We start from the raw sequence: 17,876 nt of genomic DNA on the forward strand, positions 1-17,876 counted from the left end.
CACAACCCACATGTTACAAGAGATGATGCTCTCTGACAATTCACTCCTTTCCTCAAATTACTTCAGAATATCTGCACATAACAAATCATGCTACATGACAAAATTTGCTCATAGGCCAGATAAAATGCTGGGCAATCCAATAGCATTGGGGTAGGATTCAAACTGAAATCTTAATTTCCCTGCAGATTATGGCAGTAGCTCATCCACTGCACTTGGATAAACCTTGCAACCTCTATGTACCTCTATGTTTTACCTTCTCTGAGATGTGGATAATAGCAATGACCTCCTTACTAATGCACTTATATCTACCAGTGAAAAGTGCTTTATAAGACCTATACAGAATGAGAGTGAGAGAATGTTGAATTACAGAGTAAGAACAAAAAAACCCAGTGGAGTAATGTGGTAGATTTTTACTTCAGAAGTGTTATGAATAGGTATATTCATATTCCTTAGCATACCTTGCTGTACAGTGATTCATCCAGTGATTCTAAATTTAATTACTATGGGAAAACCAGACCTTTTGCTTAAGGCATTAACTATTTTAAAAATGTAAATAGATACATAATTATCTATAGAGAAATGGCAAAGCAGTTTTTTCCCTGACAGGATAGCTTAACCTCTCTCTGTTTAATCCTGGTTGTCACGTTTGGAGCTATCACTACAGCTATTATTGGTTGCTAATTTATATCTTTAAAATTAGTTGAGTAGAATTGTTGCCTTAGGCTCAATTTGGAATCCTTCTTAACTGTTCAGCATTGCTTGAGATAAAATGCTGAAGCACCATGTCACTACCAATAATAGGAAGTACTCCTTGAAGCTATCAAGGTAATTTCTCTTAATAGTTTTATTGATGTGCTTTCAGCAGGAAGTGAGACTACCATGTACTGTAAAGACAGGTACTTGGAGGGTAAGAAAGTTCAGGTACTCTGACCCCTAAATGGTTTATCACCTAGGCAGCAGAAGGCATTAAAATTCCAACAGCAGTAATATCGTTAACTGACAAATTAATTTAATTTAAGCACTTGCATGGAGACCTGGACCAGAACCAGGAGCACCTATATGCTTCCTGAAGCTGTATGCACAGGAAGAGAGACACTAATCTAGAGTTTTAGTCAGGACCTATTGGACAAAAGGCGCTCTGAAAGGATGGGGTTTGTGCAGAATGACACTGGAAGTTCTCTCTCGTACCTGTCCCTAGGAAAATGACATCATACTGCCCGTCCTCTGCCATGACGTGGTCCACCACAACCTGAGTGAGGCGATAGTCCACGTTGATGCGCGTGAACACCGGAGCTCCCGTCACCGGGTAAACTGACTTGTACATCAAGGGGTGCCGCCGGATGAAGCTAATGACCTCATCAGGGAAGTCCCTGGTAGACTTTATCAGCGGATCGTAGGTCTTGCTTGGACACTGAAGGAGAGAGAACAAGAGGATGAGAGGCATTTTAGGAAAGAAGTACAAGTAGAAATCGGGTTTTCCACAGTAACATCTGTAAAGACAGTCATTGTGGGAAATGGATTTGTTGAGAATTCTCAAAGCCTGACAGAAGGCTCACACAGTATGTATCTGTATGCAAACACCGAAAGAGAACTTACAAATGCCATGGAATAAGACAGACATTGTTGAGAGAGAAATGCAACTAGAAATGAGTTTCAGATGATGGTCTTGCAAATAAGACTACATACTTTGGAGAAATAGAACTATGAAAAGTGCATTGTAGTAAGACCCACGAGGGGTAATTTTAGATGATTAGCTTTAGGGCATCAACAGCACTGTGTAGCAAAAGCTGATAGGTCAAAAAACACTTATAATGTATTGTAATTAGGAAATAGTTGGCTTCTGATTGTGATGGTGTGAACTGTAACATCTGTACTGTCTCACCCTTCACATGAGACTGAAAATGGAATAGAAGTTTTTAAAACACCTCACAGCTGCCCCATCCTTGGGTCAGAAAAGGATATAATCCAACAAAATAATCACATTTTTTAGTGATTCTTCTTGTCCCAAAGCAGCACTTGGTCACCAAGACCTCATTTTTTGAAAAAATTGCTTTAAAACCAGAGAAATTCTCATTATGGGCTCAGTACGGGTGTAGAAAATTCTACCTCCTTGTTCCCTGCCACACTCACAGCCAAAATACCACATCTGGTATTTTACACAGACAAGGAGAGGGAGGCCAGAGAAAAGACCTGTCATGCTCTGTAAGATTCACTTCGGGGCACAGCTGGCAGCACAGTTAAATTTGCAGAGCCGGCACCAGAGCAGCATCAGCAAGCCTGGGCTGCCCTCCCGTGGCTGCTGCAGGAGGAGCACACGTACTTTGAGTGCAGCATCTCAAGGTTTTTCTGCTTTTAGCACTTCTGTTCCTCTTTCCATATCTGAAATTTTCCCTGAGTTTCTGACTTTGGTCTGATATCAGAGGCCATAAGTTTTCCCTGTATATGGCATGAAATCAGTTCATTTTCAGTGAACTGTACTTGCTACACATCACCCATACTTTTTTCTAAGAAAAAAAGGTGTATTCTCCAGATGTCAGACAATCCCTGGGGCTCATTATTTCTCAAAAACTGACTCATTCACTGAGCTGACACTCTTTTCAGCTGCCACAGCATCCTTTTCTCTAGCTTTTAACAGCACAGTCTCATCCTCTTCTGGTCCTTCAGACACTTCCCCATGCTGGGGTTCACTCTCACCTCTATTAGACCCTGACTGACAAACTGGTCACTTCACCTGTTTCTTTACCTTACACAAAGTTGGTTGCAACACATCTTTCCTGAAGACCACCCACAAACCTACTTCTTCAACCTCTGTCAGATTTTTCCCTTCTGTGCCTTTTGGGGTAAGCTCAAGTACATGTGAAGTGGACACATTAGTCCAGTTGGTGACAACTTTTCACATACAAATTACTTATTGCTTCTTTTTAATAGTTTTTAAGAACGTAATCCCTGTGTTTACTGCCAGGTGGAGCTCTAACACAGCCTGTGAAGAAAGAAATGTGATCCAGTAATACCTCTGTATTCTATCAAGAGAAAATTAAGATTTGTGGTGAAGTTGCTCCAAAGTCCTCCTTCATTGCAATTTTTGACAGATAAGACTTTAGTTCACATTTCCAACTATCCAGTTTGACATGTGTTGAATCTATGGTGCCAGTTAAGGGCTTGTGTGATTTCTTCCACTATGTAAGGTAGAATCACAGCTAAACACAAATTTCTGACTGAGGGAAAAGCTTCACAAAAGTATCTGACACTACCTGTATATTCAGAAACAAAACAGGCCAGCAAAGCACAGATCAGCTGATGCTATACATCCACATCTATGGCCATATCTGACATGTCTGTTGGGGTCAATTCCTGGTCTACCTTAGACTCCAAACATTGCCACAGCACTGCCATAGGGAAGGTGCCACTTGGAGCATGCCTAAATTATGGCAAAGCCCATCTTAACATCAAACAAAAGGGTCACCAGGGGTCTGCCTTGAACCTGACCTCTGGTTGTAGTTAACAGACCTGCAACCCCAGTGATTTAAGAGTCTGCAGCCTATTTCCATTCCTTGTTTGAGCTGAATTTGATGGCTATCTAGCGAGCTAACAGACTCTGTGCAAGTGTCCATTTTCTTTCTGCAAGTGTTGTTTCAATCTGTGAGAGTTAAGCCTTGGCATCCCCATCTTCATAATGGATCTGAAATAGTTTATTGAAAAACATCTTAAGCCTCTAATAGCTTTTGACAATTTCCCCATGGACAGTAAACCTGTGCCAATTTGAATTAAGATAAATTCCATCACACAGTCATTTTTGTTTCATCGTACAACTTCATTAATGACTGTGAAAGAACAAATAAGAAAAAAAAAAAAAAAAAAAAAGGTTGTATTGTCCTGTGATAACCACTCAAAAGACATTCCTTGAAGATACAGTCGAATACAAGTAAAAAAGAAGAAAAGGAAAGTCCTGTTGAAAAAACCAGTTCCACTGGAAATACATATTGCAGGGAGCTATCCTTAGGAGGTTTGTGCCAGCAGTCCTGTAAGAACTTTGCCCTTTGGCTTGCTGGGTATCATCTCCCACATTCTTGTTTTCTCCTGTGATTTTACAAAGTATTTGCAAGGTTGAATCCTTGAGATGGGCTGTATTCAGCTATTATTTTGAAGATAACAATATTAATAGAATAATTTCACAAAAAAATATGACTTTTGGACAAAAGATAGATTTTGGTATTAAAAAAGACTTTGGTATTAACATCTCAACCTTTAGAGATGTTGAAAAAAAAAGTTTTTTGGGATAAATAGAGAGAAACATGTGATAACTTTAATTGCCTTTTATAGAATAAATGAATGCAAAACTGTGATTCAAAGATGAGAAACAAATACACCTCTTCAACTTCTCAACCATGCAGTAACTCTCTTCCCCCTCACGGTGGACCACAGCTTGATTTTTCCCTTTTCTGTGGGGAAAATCAACCTGTGGTCCATCATGAGGGGAAACCTGTTGATTTTCCCTTATGTCTCTTTTCTGTGGTTCATATTCTCACTCATTACTCAGAGTGAGAATATGAATACCATCTGCATCTATTGGAAATGTGATGACTGCTCACCTATTAACAACTCAGTTCCAGAAGCCCATTTCTATGTGAAAGATGGGAGTAGCCCCTTCAATCCTAAAGATCTCCTGTATTTTTGCCAAAAAGCCATCATCAGAGGAAGATGAAAGCAGTGACATCACTTGCTAAAAACCACTGGGATAAAATTTCTGACAATAAGGAACTGTAGAGCTGCTACAGTAATCTCTAAGGTCCAAGCCCTACCATGAACAATACAAGGGTATCTTCTGTCAGCTTGCATAGTTAATTTAGTAGAAATAGGGACTAAATAGGGATCCAGAGATCTGCTTCAGTCAACAGGGCCTTTTCCAATTATTTCAGTGGGATTTGGACCCTATCCTAAAACAGCATGACCACCAAGAACAGCTGGGCAGGTGTGACTGTTATGCTTGGCCAAGTGAGTTATTTCCAGAGGCATCACTCACTGTGGCATGATGGATGGAACAGGAGAATGAGAAAGTCATTTTGGCCACCCTTTGGCAAAGTTCTCAGGCAGTTTTTTAAAGCTGTGTCCACCCATCATTGCAGAACAATTCCTGTAGGCTTGTGCTTCCTTTCCTAGCAATCAGTAGGATGTAGGATGGTCAAGTGGGTGAATGAAACAACCTTTCTGAAGGTCTGAAAATGTGAGTTCACATCCTGTTGCAGGTCTCATGATAGTGGTACCAGTGTTCTCTGCCCAGTTCACAGTTCATTTATTCACATCAGCAGCAGCAGATGCTGTCTCAGATATGTGACATCTCCCACTGGGGACAATAAGATATTGGCTTTTGTATCAAATGTCACAGGAATAGATTGGCAGAGTTGTTCCATGTGGACTACAAGAAAATCTGGCTTCATAAAAGTTCTCACAACACTATCACCATGCTCTCTCAGCACCTTTAGCTTTTGTTATAGGGTGGGATTCATCTCACCTGACCTAGATTCTTATCTTGGCTGCATGTGTACTACACATTAGAGGTGCCTATCTTTCCCTTTCTGATAGAGAATTCTAAACAAGCAGCTCAGACTTGATAGTTTTCTTCTAGATAGCTGATATCAAACAAAATTAATCACATTAAATCAGTCAAATTAGTACCACTAGATAAGAATTTTGCAAGAAGCTTGTTCAACATATAATCTATTCTTCTGAGGTTGCTCATGCCTTTGCTGCCATGAATGATAACTTTATAAAAATACATGTGTCAGGAAATGAAGAACAAAACAAAACAAGACAACCACCCAAAACAAATAAACAAACAAAACCCCCCAAACCCAACAGAAACAGAGGTGTAACTGCTAAGGGTATCTCTATTCAACTGCTGTATAAACTCTATGAGTGGCACAAATCTTTTGAAGAATCAGTAGTTACTTACATTTATTGAAATGCCTTCTGTGTGAGCTCAGTTTGACAATAATCACTCTGGACTAAGTCCTGATCCCAGGTGATCTACATAGATGCCTTCTGTTCCCTCACCTGTTATTTGTATCCAAATGTGGTCTCACAGTGGTGAGTTAAAGCTAGTCTTTCTCAAATAAAAGCCAATATACACTAAATTAACACCACCACACATGTGTAAGCTTTTCTCCTTTTTTCACTTGTCTTATTAAATTTGCAGCTTAGCAGAGTGCTGGATGTGTGGATCTCACACAATGCTGAGACATACAGTGTGACTGTGTTAACATTATGTGGGAAACATGGCCAAGTTTCTCAAAAGCCGGTGCCAGAAGTTGGGCTCCTAAATAAACCTCCAATTTGCCAAACTGGATAGTGCTTCACACCATCCAGTAAGAGCTGCTGGATCTAACACCTATTAAAATTGTGGCAATTATTTGGGAATCTAGCTATAAGGTATGTAAATACATATTCTTCTCATTAATGATGCATCTGTAGTTCAGCAGTGCTGATGTTTACTGACAAACTAAAAAGAGAATGTTGTTCCCCGGAAACTTCAAAAGGGTTTCTATTACAAGTGTGTTGAAAATCCCAGTCTAAAAGTGTCCTGTCACATGTATCCTAAGACCCACCTAACATGAAACCCAAGCACTCACAGGGTAGGGTAGACTGATCATATTGAGTGACGTAGGTGTCTGCTTGATTTTATCATACCCAGGCTGGGAATTTTTATGGATTTCACAAGGACAACTGAGAACCATGCCAGCAAGTCACTCTTGTGAGTACTGGAAGTATCCAGTATGAAAGATGAAAGAGCAAAATATTTCTTAAACCTCTCCCATTTCAGGGAATTAGATGTCTTAGTCTGGGCTTCCCTTCTTGAGGAGGTGTCCCCTTGTCCTGGGAAATCCTTGCTCCTTCCTGTTGAAGATGTTTTACTTTTCATAGATTAATTATCTCTCATGTTAGCCAAAACTAGTAAGTGTAAAGTCTTCCATGCTCTAAATAAGTTGTCTTATCACTGATTTATCAAGCAAAATGCAAGTAAAATAGAGGAACAACCTTCACCCTCTCACTTGTGTCAAATGGGGACCTCCAAGACAGCCAACGCACTGAAGGAGAAACTTGGGTTCCTTAGAGGCCTAAACACCATGTGGCTTCTGTTCTGTAGACAGATCAGAGCTGCATAATCCATTTTGTATTTGTCTACAGTGTCTCCAAAAGCCCTTAATGCTGTCTACAAGATGAATGAGTTGTGCCAGGAGGACTGAACAATCAGTGGGGAAACTTTCATAGTAACCTTGAAGCTACACAGTGAGCCTGGAAGAGGGCTGGGGTGAGGGGGAACAAATCAGGTTCGTAGGAGAAAAACAGTGGCAATATTAAAAGGAACAAAACACACTTTTCCTCCACAACAAAAAGCACAGACAAAACAAACAAAAATTTTAAATCCCCTATTATTATTTAATGGTTGTACCCCACTGCTTGTGCAAGACTTGTTCTTGCCTTTTTCTTGAGCACTTTGTATTGCTTTTTCATTTAAAACACCTGTGCTGTTGATAGAAAAAGCTGAGAAAATTGAGCAATAATCTGAGGCTAACTGAGCTGAGACCAGCTGGATGAGTGAACTTGACTTTGCAGGTGGCAATTTGCAATTTTCTGTCAACCTCTGCCATGAGGAAAGGTGACAAGGTTTGCAGCACTGCAAGAGGCTGGTACAAGCTGGAAGGTGATTCATGCTGGGGAAAACAGGTTGGTAAGTAACAGGAGGTGTAGGAGGCTTTCTGAGGAAAACAAAACCATAAAGTGAAACATTTCACTTAATTAAGCTGCCCCATTTTACAGTAGAGAGATCAAAGGAGAGAGGAATTGGAGAAGTAAAGAATGCAGTCTGTCCCATAAAAGATAGGTGAAAGGGGAAGATAAGTCTAAAAATAACAAGAGAAACCTGTGCAACCTTAAATGTTCTATGAACAAGCTTATTAAAGCAGCAAAAGTAACGAGAAGACAAGGGAGGCTTCTTGACAGGCAGTATTTCTCTGTGGCATAGCCAAGTCCCAATGGGACCAACACCATGTCTTGGTCAGGCTGCATGTTGGAATACCAGAAGAAATAAAGGAAGGAGGGTTTCACTGAAGAAAGGCAGAGAAAGCAACTGAGAGAGAAAAAGACGAAGAAGGATGAAGTTGTGTCAGGGGAGGTTTAGGTTGGATATTAGGAAAAGGCTCTTCACCCAGAGGGTGATTGGGCACTGGAACAGGCTCTGCAGAGAATTGGTCACAGCACCAGCCTGAGAGCTCAAAAAGCATTTGGGCAATGTTCTTATGTACATATTGTGACTCTTGGGTGTCCTGCACAGGGCCAGGAGCTGCACTCCATGATCCAGATGGGTTTCTTCCAACTCAGTTGATTCTATGATTCTAAGATTCCATGATTACAGGAGAATCTGAGGGGTTGTAAGGGAACTCATTTAATAAAAAGAAAACACAAAGAATTCAAGAGCTCAGGCCCATATTCAGATGTGGAGTAGAAAGAGGTGAGACATTAAACTCTTCAAATGGACAAGAGCAATATGCTGGGCTGCTTCTTCTTGTAGCTAAATGACTCAGACTGCCAGATTCTTACTTTGCTCATTCAGATGTTTGTTTTGATTTTTTGACAAATCAGATCAGTAACATATCTAGACCCATCAAAAACATTTGCTGTTGCCCTGGCTAGCATTTAACAGTCCTATGTTCTGCAGTAGATCAGACTGAGTGTTAACCTGCATCTTTAAACACTGACACTCCTCTAAAAATCTGACCTTAATGACATTGACTCGCCATCAATGAAATAAGTATGACTCTAGTATACCCCATCAGAATTTCCAAATAGGCACTATGAGTTGCTGTGATACTGAAACTGTTGAAGCTCAATAAATAAACCAGAAAAGTTTTATTCCTCCTAATTCACTGAAAATCTTGTTCAAATGCAGTCTGTGATTTCTGGGAGGGCATTAAGAAAACTCTGCTTCAGAATGCGGAACACACTTTAAAGGAAGTCCTCCATGGTTTCTTTATTAATAGATAATTTTCTGAGTGAAACCCTAAGAGACTGGAAGAAAACTGGATTTGTTATCTGGGCACAGCTGCAGACATTCAAGTCCAATTTTTTTAACAACTAAAGCAGATAGGGCAAAAGCTTCCTTGGTTTTCAACCCGCCCTTTGTGTTGGGGCTGCCTGTTTCATGCTTATTTTTCTGTCTCTTTATATTTTCAGCTTCCAAATGGAAATACATTTGAAGCCTTGCCTCTGTTTAATTCCCATTATTTCCACTTGCACTTTAGTACCTCGGAGAGAAGTTAAAGAGCTGAATGTTCTGCAGTGTCAGTGGTGTGGAGCCTGCCAGAGGTCCCCTGTCACCATGTCCAGGGGTGTTTTGATGATGGCAGAGGGCAGGCAGAGGCTGCCACAGCTCAGGGACATGAGCAGAGAGGGGCTGCTGCTGCTGCTCCCCACTCAGCATTGCGAAGGCATGATATCATGGTCATGTTGGGACGTTATCTCACACACAAATTGCCACAGGAAGCATTTTGTCAAAATTTCAAAATCAAAGTAGTCACAGTCTCTATAGTGAGCAGCTTTATTTACTTAGGAGATAAAGGCAGCAGAGCAGAAAGTTAAATTAGGGTATGCAGTCTCCTGCTTCTGTATAAATGCTGAAAGGAAGTAAACGTATTTCTCAAAGCCAATCACCAAAAGAAATGCATTTCCTAGAAGAGCCATTTTTAGACTTTGCCAGTAACTTAAAATACAGGAAATATAGAATCAGAGCAGTGTTAGCTGTGCCAACTATAGGCAACACTTATGAGGAGCTTAAATTTCAAAAATGTTCTAGTAACTTAAAAAAGGGTAGATTACTCCTCTTTGGTTTTGTTCTGAGCATTCCTGAACCACCTCACAGCTGGAGAAAAAAAAAAAAAAGAAAAGAAAGATGAAATTAATCTCTGAGGAAGAGCATTTCAGCACTCACAGTGCAGTGCTCTTCAAGGTTCATGCTGCTTCTATTCCTTGCCTTTTAGCATAGTACTACTTTTCCAGATCCCACCCTAAATCCATTTATATCCAAGTTTGGCATAGCCCATCACAAGCCAAGAGCATGGCATGAATCTACTTATTTGGGTACCCTACATCCAACTACAGAGCCTGAAGTTTTTTGCAGTCCAGCTCACTAAAAGAACAGATAAAAAGCTATGCGGCAATATATTCACCTAATCTATATAGCAAATATGATTCATATCTTTCTTCTGACAGCTTTCCTTAGTAAGTCCACTTCCCTTTGGTCAAACTCCTGCAGAAATACACTGACTATGAAGGTGTGGAGGACTTCTAAGATACTATTACCTCACAGCTGTTATCAGGTGCTTAAAGGAAGCAGTTGGAGAGCTAAGGGCTGGCTTACAGAAAATATTTATCTTTAAACTTTCCAACTTTTACAAAACTCGTAACCATGGATATTCAAATCAGTGATAAAGATCAGCACTGACATGCTTCAGCATGGCATGTTTCCTTCCTTGTGAATCCCAGCTCAACCATGTGATGGCTAATACACTCAAAAATGCAATGAGCTTATGACCCATCTATCTGGGCAAAGTGTTCATCCTTATGGGGCACTCTGAGTTTTTCAAGAGAGTTATTTTAATCTCTTTAGATGCCATGGGACCAGCTATTGTTCTTGCTGGCACCGTTTGTGTAGCTAAAATTAAATTAATCTGATCTTCTTAACCAGCCGTGGAAGTTGCACACACAAAAAAAAGATTAAATTAAATCTTCTTTTGGGGGGCACTAAGTATTTTACATGACAGAAAGATGTGTAAGATGGCAATGCCTAAATTGCCAAATAAGCTGAGATTTGCTCCATCAGGGCAGATCCCGGGCAGGCCAAATCAGTCTCTGAGCTGTCCTGGTCCTTGGAGAGAGAGCTGCTCTGAGGCTCATCCTCAGCTGTGAGAAGGGCATCAGCACTTGGGGCCTGACCTGCCCAGCCTTGGGACCACCACGTGCAAGAAACAGCATCAGCTTGGACCACACAGTTCAGTCCAGTGGAAGGATGAAGAAAAAAACCCACAGAGACACAAGGAAACGTGTGAAAAGATGAACTAAATTAACTAGATAATGCAGCTTGAGGCAAAGGTTACACCAGTGCTGAGGTCAGAGAAATGGTTCAGAAATGGCCAGATGGCTTCTAGGTACGTCCAACATTGACAGCTCATGGCTGGCTGCCTAACACCTGTTCACTGAATACCTGACCAGGAGAATGAAGAGTTACTCCACATAAAATTGTTGCTCTTTTACAATTTATGTACAAAGAGTTGCCTAAAGTTGTGATGATGTTTTTAAAGTTGATGTGTTTTCTGAAAACACCATTACTTCCTCATCTGTAATGTTGGCCTGTGCTTTTCCAAATTTAATACTGTCACAGAAATGGGAAAAGAAAACTTTAATGAGTTTCTTGAAGTTTCCCTCCTCATTTTGGCCTGTTACAGCTGGAGTCTAAGAGACTGGGGTTAAAAGTATTTCCAGATACCAAATTTCTCTTTTCTTCCTGTTACTTACTTTTCATCATGTAAAACAGCTAACAATTAGCTCCTTATGCTACTTCAAAACACAACACATGCACAAATACACATAACAGAATCAATGACAACATCTCAGTGATTTTCACAGAGAGGAAGATAATAGAAATACAGATAAAAACCTCATGACAACTTAACTCTTTATAAAGAAATGCTATTGGCTTTTTATGAAGCACTGATGCCTTAGAGGTGATTCCAACAGAAAGAAATATAGTTGTACAGTAGGAGACCACAATATGAGAGACAATCAGGAAACAGCCTGGACCTAATATTATCTCAGAGGCATGGAAAAATGTATATTTATATACCTACAGGATAGGTAGTCAACAGAAAGGAAGAGTTGAGAGGATAATTTGAAACATCCTGAGCGGAAAATATAAATTACCAGCTGGGGAAGGGTGTGAAGCATGCCTGCTTTAGAGTAACAAGAGAGGTGTGTAATTAGGGAGAGACTCACTGTGCCAGGCCTGGGGTAGGGGATGCGTCCCTCGTACTGCACCCAGCGGTGATCGGCGCTCTCCTTGTGCGCGTAGGGGCCGTTGAACACGGCCCTGATCTCGGCCATGCTGTACACACACACTGCAGAGCCCTTGAACACCGAGCTGCAAGGAAAGATGCACCCATGGGTAACACCCCTGCACTGCCAGGGAGTTAGGGAATTTCAGAGCCTGATGGGGTTGGGATCAATCCTACACCTGGCGGCAGATATGCTGCTAAACATCAATGTGTACAGGTCTGGTGAGCACAGATATTTAATGTCACTGTTGTTACAGCTCTAAGCTTTGCTCAGTTGAAACCTGGTTTGGCCTTTGGGGCTACTTGATAGAGTGTCATTTTCTTCTAGTGGCTGACAGTTTCCAGCTGTCATTTACTAGGTCTTTTGATTAGAATTTTATCCAAGTGAAGGACATTCATTTACGTAATGTTCACATCTGGAAGTCCATATATTAGTGACACAGGTAAGGTCCCTGAGAATTACAAGTTGCATTGGAAAGACAAAAACCCCAAGATACAAAAATAGACATCTATTTAATTTTTATGCATTTTCTTATTTTTAGTGTCAATTTCCCATTTTTAATTAGTCTAAAGAAATCTAAAACATTTCAGTTTTCCAAAGAACACCACACCAGGTTGCTGAGTAGCCCATACTTTAGTTGCTTCACAAACCATTTCATTTATTGTGCAATATTTACTTCAATTTCAAGTATTTTCTGTGGTTATATAGTCTAGAGAGCTAATGTGTAACCACTTCTGAATTAAGGAGTGCCTTTGCAATTCCTCATTGTACTCATACTGGTCAGCATTTGGCTAGTCATTATTTATACTTAATTCAAAGGTCCTGGAGACAAAAGATAGAATTATTTATTTTCTTTCTCACAATTCTATAAAGAGCACCTCACTATTGATCTGAAAGGTCATTAATTAATTAGTACATCCTCGTGAGATAAAATTGGGTTATCCTTTCATTAACTTTGTACTATAAAATCACTGAACTACCAGTTTAAAGAGTAATTTTGATACTAAGAAATCGCAGATGTCAAAGTGCTGCTAACATAAATAAGACTTCACAACAATAATTTGCCTAAAATAGCTACTACTGGTTGCTCAATACATATGATAGAAATTTACAAATTCAGCTGAATGAGGTTGAAATAATCCAGTTTGCTTTTGATTGTTACATTTACATTACTTTTCAAAATCACTCTCAAAAGTTAGTCACACAATGTTTAAGAACATAACTTATTATTTCCAGTTCTGGAAAATACTTTCCTCAGTGACTACAGCCCTGACATTGGACACCTTATTCCAGTACTTCTGACCTGCTCTCAGGAATCAGGATCTAGTCTAGAAGACCTGAATTTATACAGGAGTATGTAAGTCCTGAGTAAGATCTTCATAATTTGTTTCCAGAGTCAAACATGATCCCAGCACATACCTTGTTGTAGTGAAGACTCCATATACAAGTGGGTTCCTCTCATCTCTTGTAGAAAGTAAGAATATATCTTCTGCAATGAGAAGCACATATTTGGGGATTAAGCATTCATTGATTATTTTTACATTTACCATTTCCAAACTGGGAATTCGTAAAAATGTAACAAGGTTTTATTTTTGTTGGAATTTTAATTTCTGCCACGTGAATTTGTAGTAATATTCTGAAATGTGTTCATTTGCAGATAAGTCTGGGTTTTATACCAAATCAGATTTTTACTTTCCAGCTTTTGGAGGGAAAGGGAAAAACACCGTAATTCTGATCAGATCAATATTAGTTATAATCAGGGACTTCAGATCAAAGTATTACTAGCCCTGTTTGGAAGAGGTGTTAAATCAAAACAAGACACAGTGCTTCTATAAACCAGAGGGGGAAAAAATCCAACAAAGGCAGGTACTACTGACATCAGAATAGACCATTAAAGATAAATCAACTTACGGAGCTCATCGAAATGAGTGTCTGCCCCTTCAGGACCAGGTATGGAACACACAAGCCTGGCTTTCAGAAAAGTGGTCCACTTGTTTATTAGGCTTCTTTGGCCTCCCATATCATTCTAACAAAAATAAAATGAAAATGTTTGAATATTAAAAAAGTAAGGGCTTTAACACAGGACAGCACAGTATGGACTGTGCATCTTCTGTCTGATTCCATAGTTGGCTCTCACCACAACAACATTTTTTTTTTAATTTCTTTTTCCTGAAAGACTGTAGAGAGCCTTTTTCTTAATAGTTTCTGTAGTTACTTTTCAGCTCAGAGTGGGCAATTCAAATTTCCTAACACCCAAAACTGATTGCAAAGTTTCTTCACCAGATTTTAAATTGGAATGTCTATATCACATGATTACTTGCTCCCTATGAAGCTAATTTTTACAATCAGTTGTTCTTCAAAATTCTTTACAAACCAAATAATAGAACAGAACATTTTGGCTAGATTTTGCAAAAAAAGGAAAACTATATCCATCAGCAGCTTACGATGTAAATACTGCACTGGGTTGTTGGTTTTTTTTGTATACACAGTAAAGAGAAAAATGCATTCCAGGCAAAACCAGTCATATTATTCTAATAATCACTGTTACAGAAATATCAGTCTATCTTCCCACAACAGGGATTTTTTTTTCATTTATTTTGTTATGGGTTTCCAAAACATAAGCATGCTTGCCCAAATTCCTTTAGTCACTGGAGAAAGAATAAAGCTATAAAGGCTCACTTGAAATTGGAATTACCTTTCTGAAGGGTAAGTGACCTTCTACTGACTTACATCAGCAGAGGTGTATTGATAGTGGATTTCAGAAGATTTTAATTTTAAGAAGCCAAACTAAGACTTTGCTCATGTACTTCTTCCACAGACTACATGAAAGACGCTGCTGGTTCCAAACAGCAGAACTATTTAGGTTCTGCAAAGCTATTTGGGCCCCAGAGCTCTTCATCCTAAAAATGGTAAGGGCAACGATATACCAGCAGGAATCAAGAATTGAAACATTTAAAAGAAATATTATCACCAGCAGTAGTCCCCCAGCTGTAGGTTCTAAATGATCCCAGGAAGGTGCCTGCCTCTCTCAGTTATAAACTCTGAAGCTTAGAGGATCTGTGCTGCAAGTCTAAGAATCACAAATTTAGCCATAAATATTCAGCCCCTTTAGATTCATTAAATGAAATCCCTTCTTTGTTAATTCACTTTGCAATCTGAAGGAATAGAACCAGCCACAGCAGGAAACACTGGGTGGTGGGAATTACATGTCACCACCACAGATTGTATTTGGCCCTTCAGGGCTGTATCATACATACTACAGACATTCAGAGAGATGGTTTTAAGTGCCGAAATCACTTCACAAGGAGTAACACTTCTCTGGTAATGCACTCTAACTGCTTTCCCTTTTCATGTACCTGCTACTTTCAAACAGATTAGCTCAGTTGGAAATGATTCCTGTTAATATATGGCCTTTGGAACTCCTGCTCTTACAAGAATTGCTGCCTCCTTTCTTGATTTCCTGAGGTTCTGCCAAGCCTGAAGCTTTGCATCTACCCAACAGATTTATTACAAAGGTGTCAAAATTAGCAGCCTGAAGCCAACAGCAAAAAAAAACCTCTGCATGTGTGTGTTCTGTTCAAAGGCAGAGCAAACAGACTTTGTGGTGCAGCTGAAACCAAACAACTACAAAGATGCAAACAGTCTTAAAAAGCAAGGAGTGTTAAGCTTTTCCTTCCTCTGGCAATTCAGATTAGTTAAGCAAATCTCACATTGCAGGGCTTCCAATTTGATTCCCGGTGGATACAATGCAGCATCACAGGAGATGAGATGTCTCTAACAACCTGACTAAAATCAGAAAACAGGAACAAAATGTGGAGCAAGTGATGGGGCTGGAACCGAAGAAGGACCCTTGTCTAGTTCCTACTCCTGTCACTGCAGCATTCAGCTTCTGTGTGAGACAGAAAGATATGTATTTGTGTTTTGCCAGCCTTAATTTGTGATCCACCACAGCGTTTTCACAAATGCTTATTTTAAATACATCTGTAGTTCCACTGAGTTGCTAGAGAGCAGTGTGAACTAAACACTGTGCTCAAAGAAAGCAATCTTAGCAAGTGCTATGTGCATTAAAGTATAAAATACATGGATTTAAGATGTATCCATATTTGCCTGCTCTCAAGCCAGGACATGATGTTAACCATGTTATTTGAATTTAAGAGACATTAGAACAGACATTCACTAGGTGTGTTTTACATATTCAAAAGCTGCCAAAGTAACACTGTGCAGTTTATAATGGAGCAAAAGGGATTCAGTGACCAGTCAGCATTCCAAGAGCTACCAAGTCCTTCTGAAGCCAGGAAGTGACAAATTTATGGTGCAGAGAAACTGAAAAGACCTTTCGCTGATTTAGACAGTTGCACATATAATATGCTGACATCCTTCAACATGCTTCTTCCTACTGTCATGGCTAAATGAAATAAAAAGCACATTTTACTTGCAAGGTATTTTTGTTTGTGGTTTTGGGGCTTTGGGGGGATTTTTTTTTATTAGTAGCCATATAGAACTCTTCAATTCCATTTGTCATACCTGATTAATACAGTGTTTTTCCTTTCCCACAAAGTGGCCAGGATTCATTGAGATTGACTGAGAAAGTTCAGGAACTGACAAAAGCCATGATAATTTTATCTATATACAGAATTAGTTCAGCTAAGACCAAGGAGGACCAGAAACTATAAATAGTAAAGGTATGTCTTTGCTCCTCGAGTCTCAAGTAGTATTCATCTTACTAAGCTCTGTAAAGGTCTATTTTTTTTTTAAGAAAGGGCATCCCTTCCTTCCTCATACTATTTTTGGTGTATATTAAGTCAGTCTTTGACTCATCTTGAGGCTTCAGGTGCTGCAGAACGTGCAGTTGTTCTCCTTTCCTTCAGACCACATTGATGTGCATTCATTCACTTTGTGTCTTATCTGCCCATGCTGGTGGAGACTCCTTGGACCCTCATCATTCCTGATTATTGGCCTCTGGGAGGCTGCACAAAGGAAATACCGGCCCAGGACATTTTTGAGACTGGGCTGCTACAGAAAGAAGACAATCTCCTTTGCCAAACAGATTATTTAATGGCAGCAGTCTGGAATGAATCATTGATGTGCTCAAATGCTGTGAGCTGGCTGGAGAGCAGGACATAAATAAAGTAGGCTGGGTAGTCAGTGGATTAGAAGAAATGCATGGAAGAGTGAAAGTCACCAAAGCAAATTCCAGTTACTGCACAGGTGGACAGAAGTAAGGATTAAACACAAAGTTGTGGGCTCCTAAGAAGCCCATTCAGCTGATTTATACCAAGCAAAGGTTTGCCTCAAGTCTGTTTAAGTAATTAACTGGAAATACTGAAATGATTGTTGACAAGAGATATGGTCTGAATACAAAGAACTCTAAATATTTCAGGGAGATTGGACAAGGAGACAAGATAAATTTAAGTGCTGAGAGAAGGGGAAGGCAGCATGAACAAGCCTTTCATTCCAAAAATATGGCTAATCTTTTAACAGCCAACCAGCCTTGAGTATCTGAAATCTTATCTCCCAAAATATCACTTCTAAGCACACTGGATTAGCTGTGTTTACTATAAACTTTGTTACTGGACAGATGAAGGCACTTAGGAATGCATATTTCATTTTGAATATAAATAAAGCTTTAATTAGCACTTACTGCTTTGTAATCTCACAAGCTGTAACAAATACCAACACTTCTGCCTGAAATACCTTCTTTTTAACAGAAAGAAGTGCCTGTAAAATCTTGGTTACTTGTCCTTGCCTGAGTTAGAAATGTAGATAATTGCCAA

The 17,876-nt window shown here is 39.6% G+C and overlaps 1 protein-coding gene across 3 annotated transcripts in view; it reads right to left on the reverse strand.

The window, feature by feature from the left end:
* SEMA3D (semaphorin 3D) overlaps nucleotides 1–17,876 on the reverse strand; it is a 131,092-nt gene that overhangs the window by 20,825 nt on the left and 92,391 nt on the right. For all 3 annotated transcript variants that reach the window (XM_066318764.1, XM_066318766.1, XM_066318767.1), the window contains 4 exons: nucleotides 14,014–14,128; nucleotides 13,522–13,591; nucleotides 12,043–12,187; nucleotides 1,189–1,411 (listed from right to left, as the gene is read on the reverse strand). In XM_066318764.1, the coding sequence (XP_066174861.1) occupies nucleotides 1,189–1,411; nucleotides 12,043–12,187; nucleotides 13,522–13,591; nucleotides 14,014–14,128 (553 nt within the window). The remainder of the gene's footprint in view (nucleotides 1–1,188; nucleotides 1,412–12,042; nucleotides 12,188–13,521; nucleotides 13,592–14,013; nucleotides 14,129–17,876) is intronic.

Source organism: Sylvia atricapilla, chromosome 5 (assembly GCF_009819655.1).
Source record: "Sylvia atricapilla isolate bSylAtr1 chromosome 5, bSylAtr1.pri, whole genome shotgun sequence".
NCBI classification, from domain to species: Eukaryota; Metazoa; Chordata; class Aves; order Passeriformes; family Sylviidae; genus Sylvia; species Sylvia atricapilla.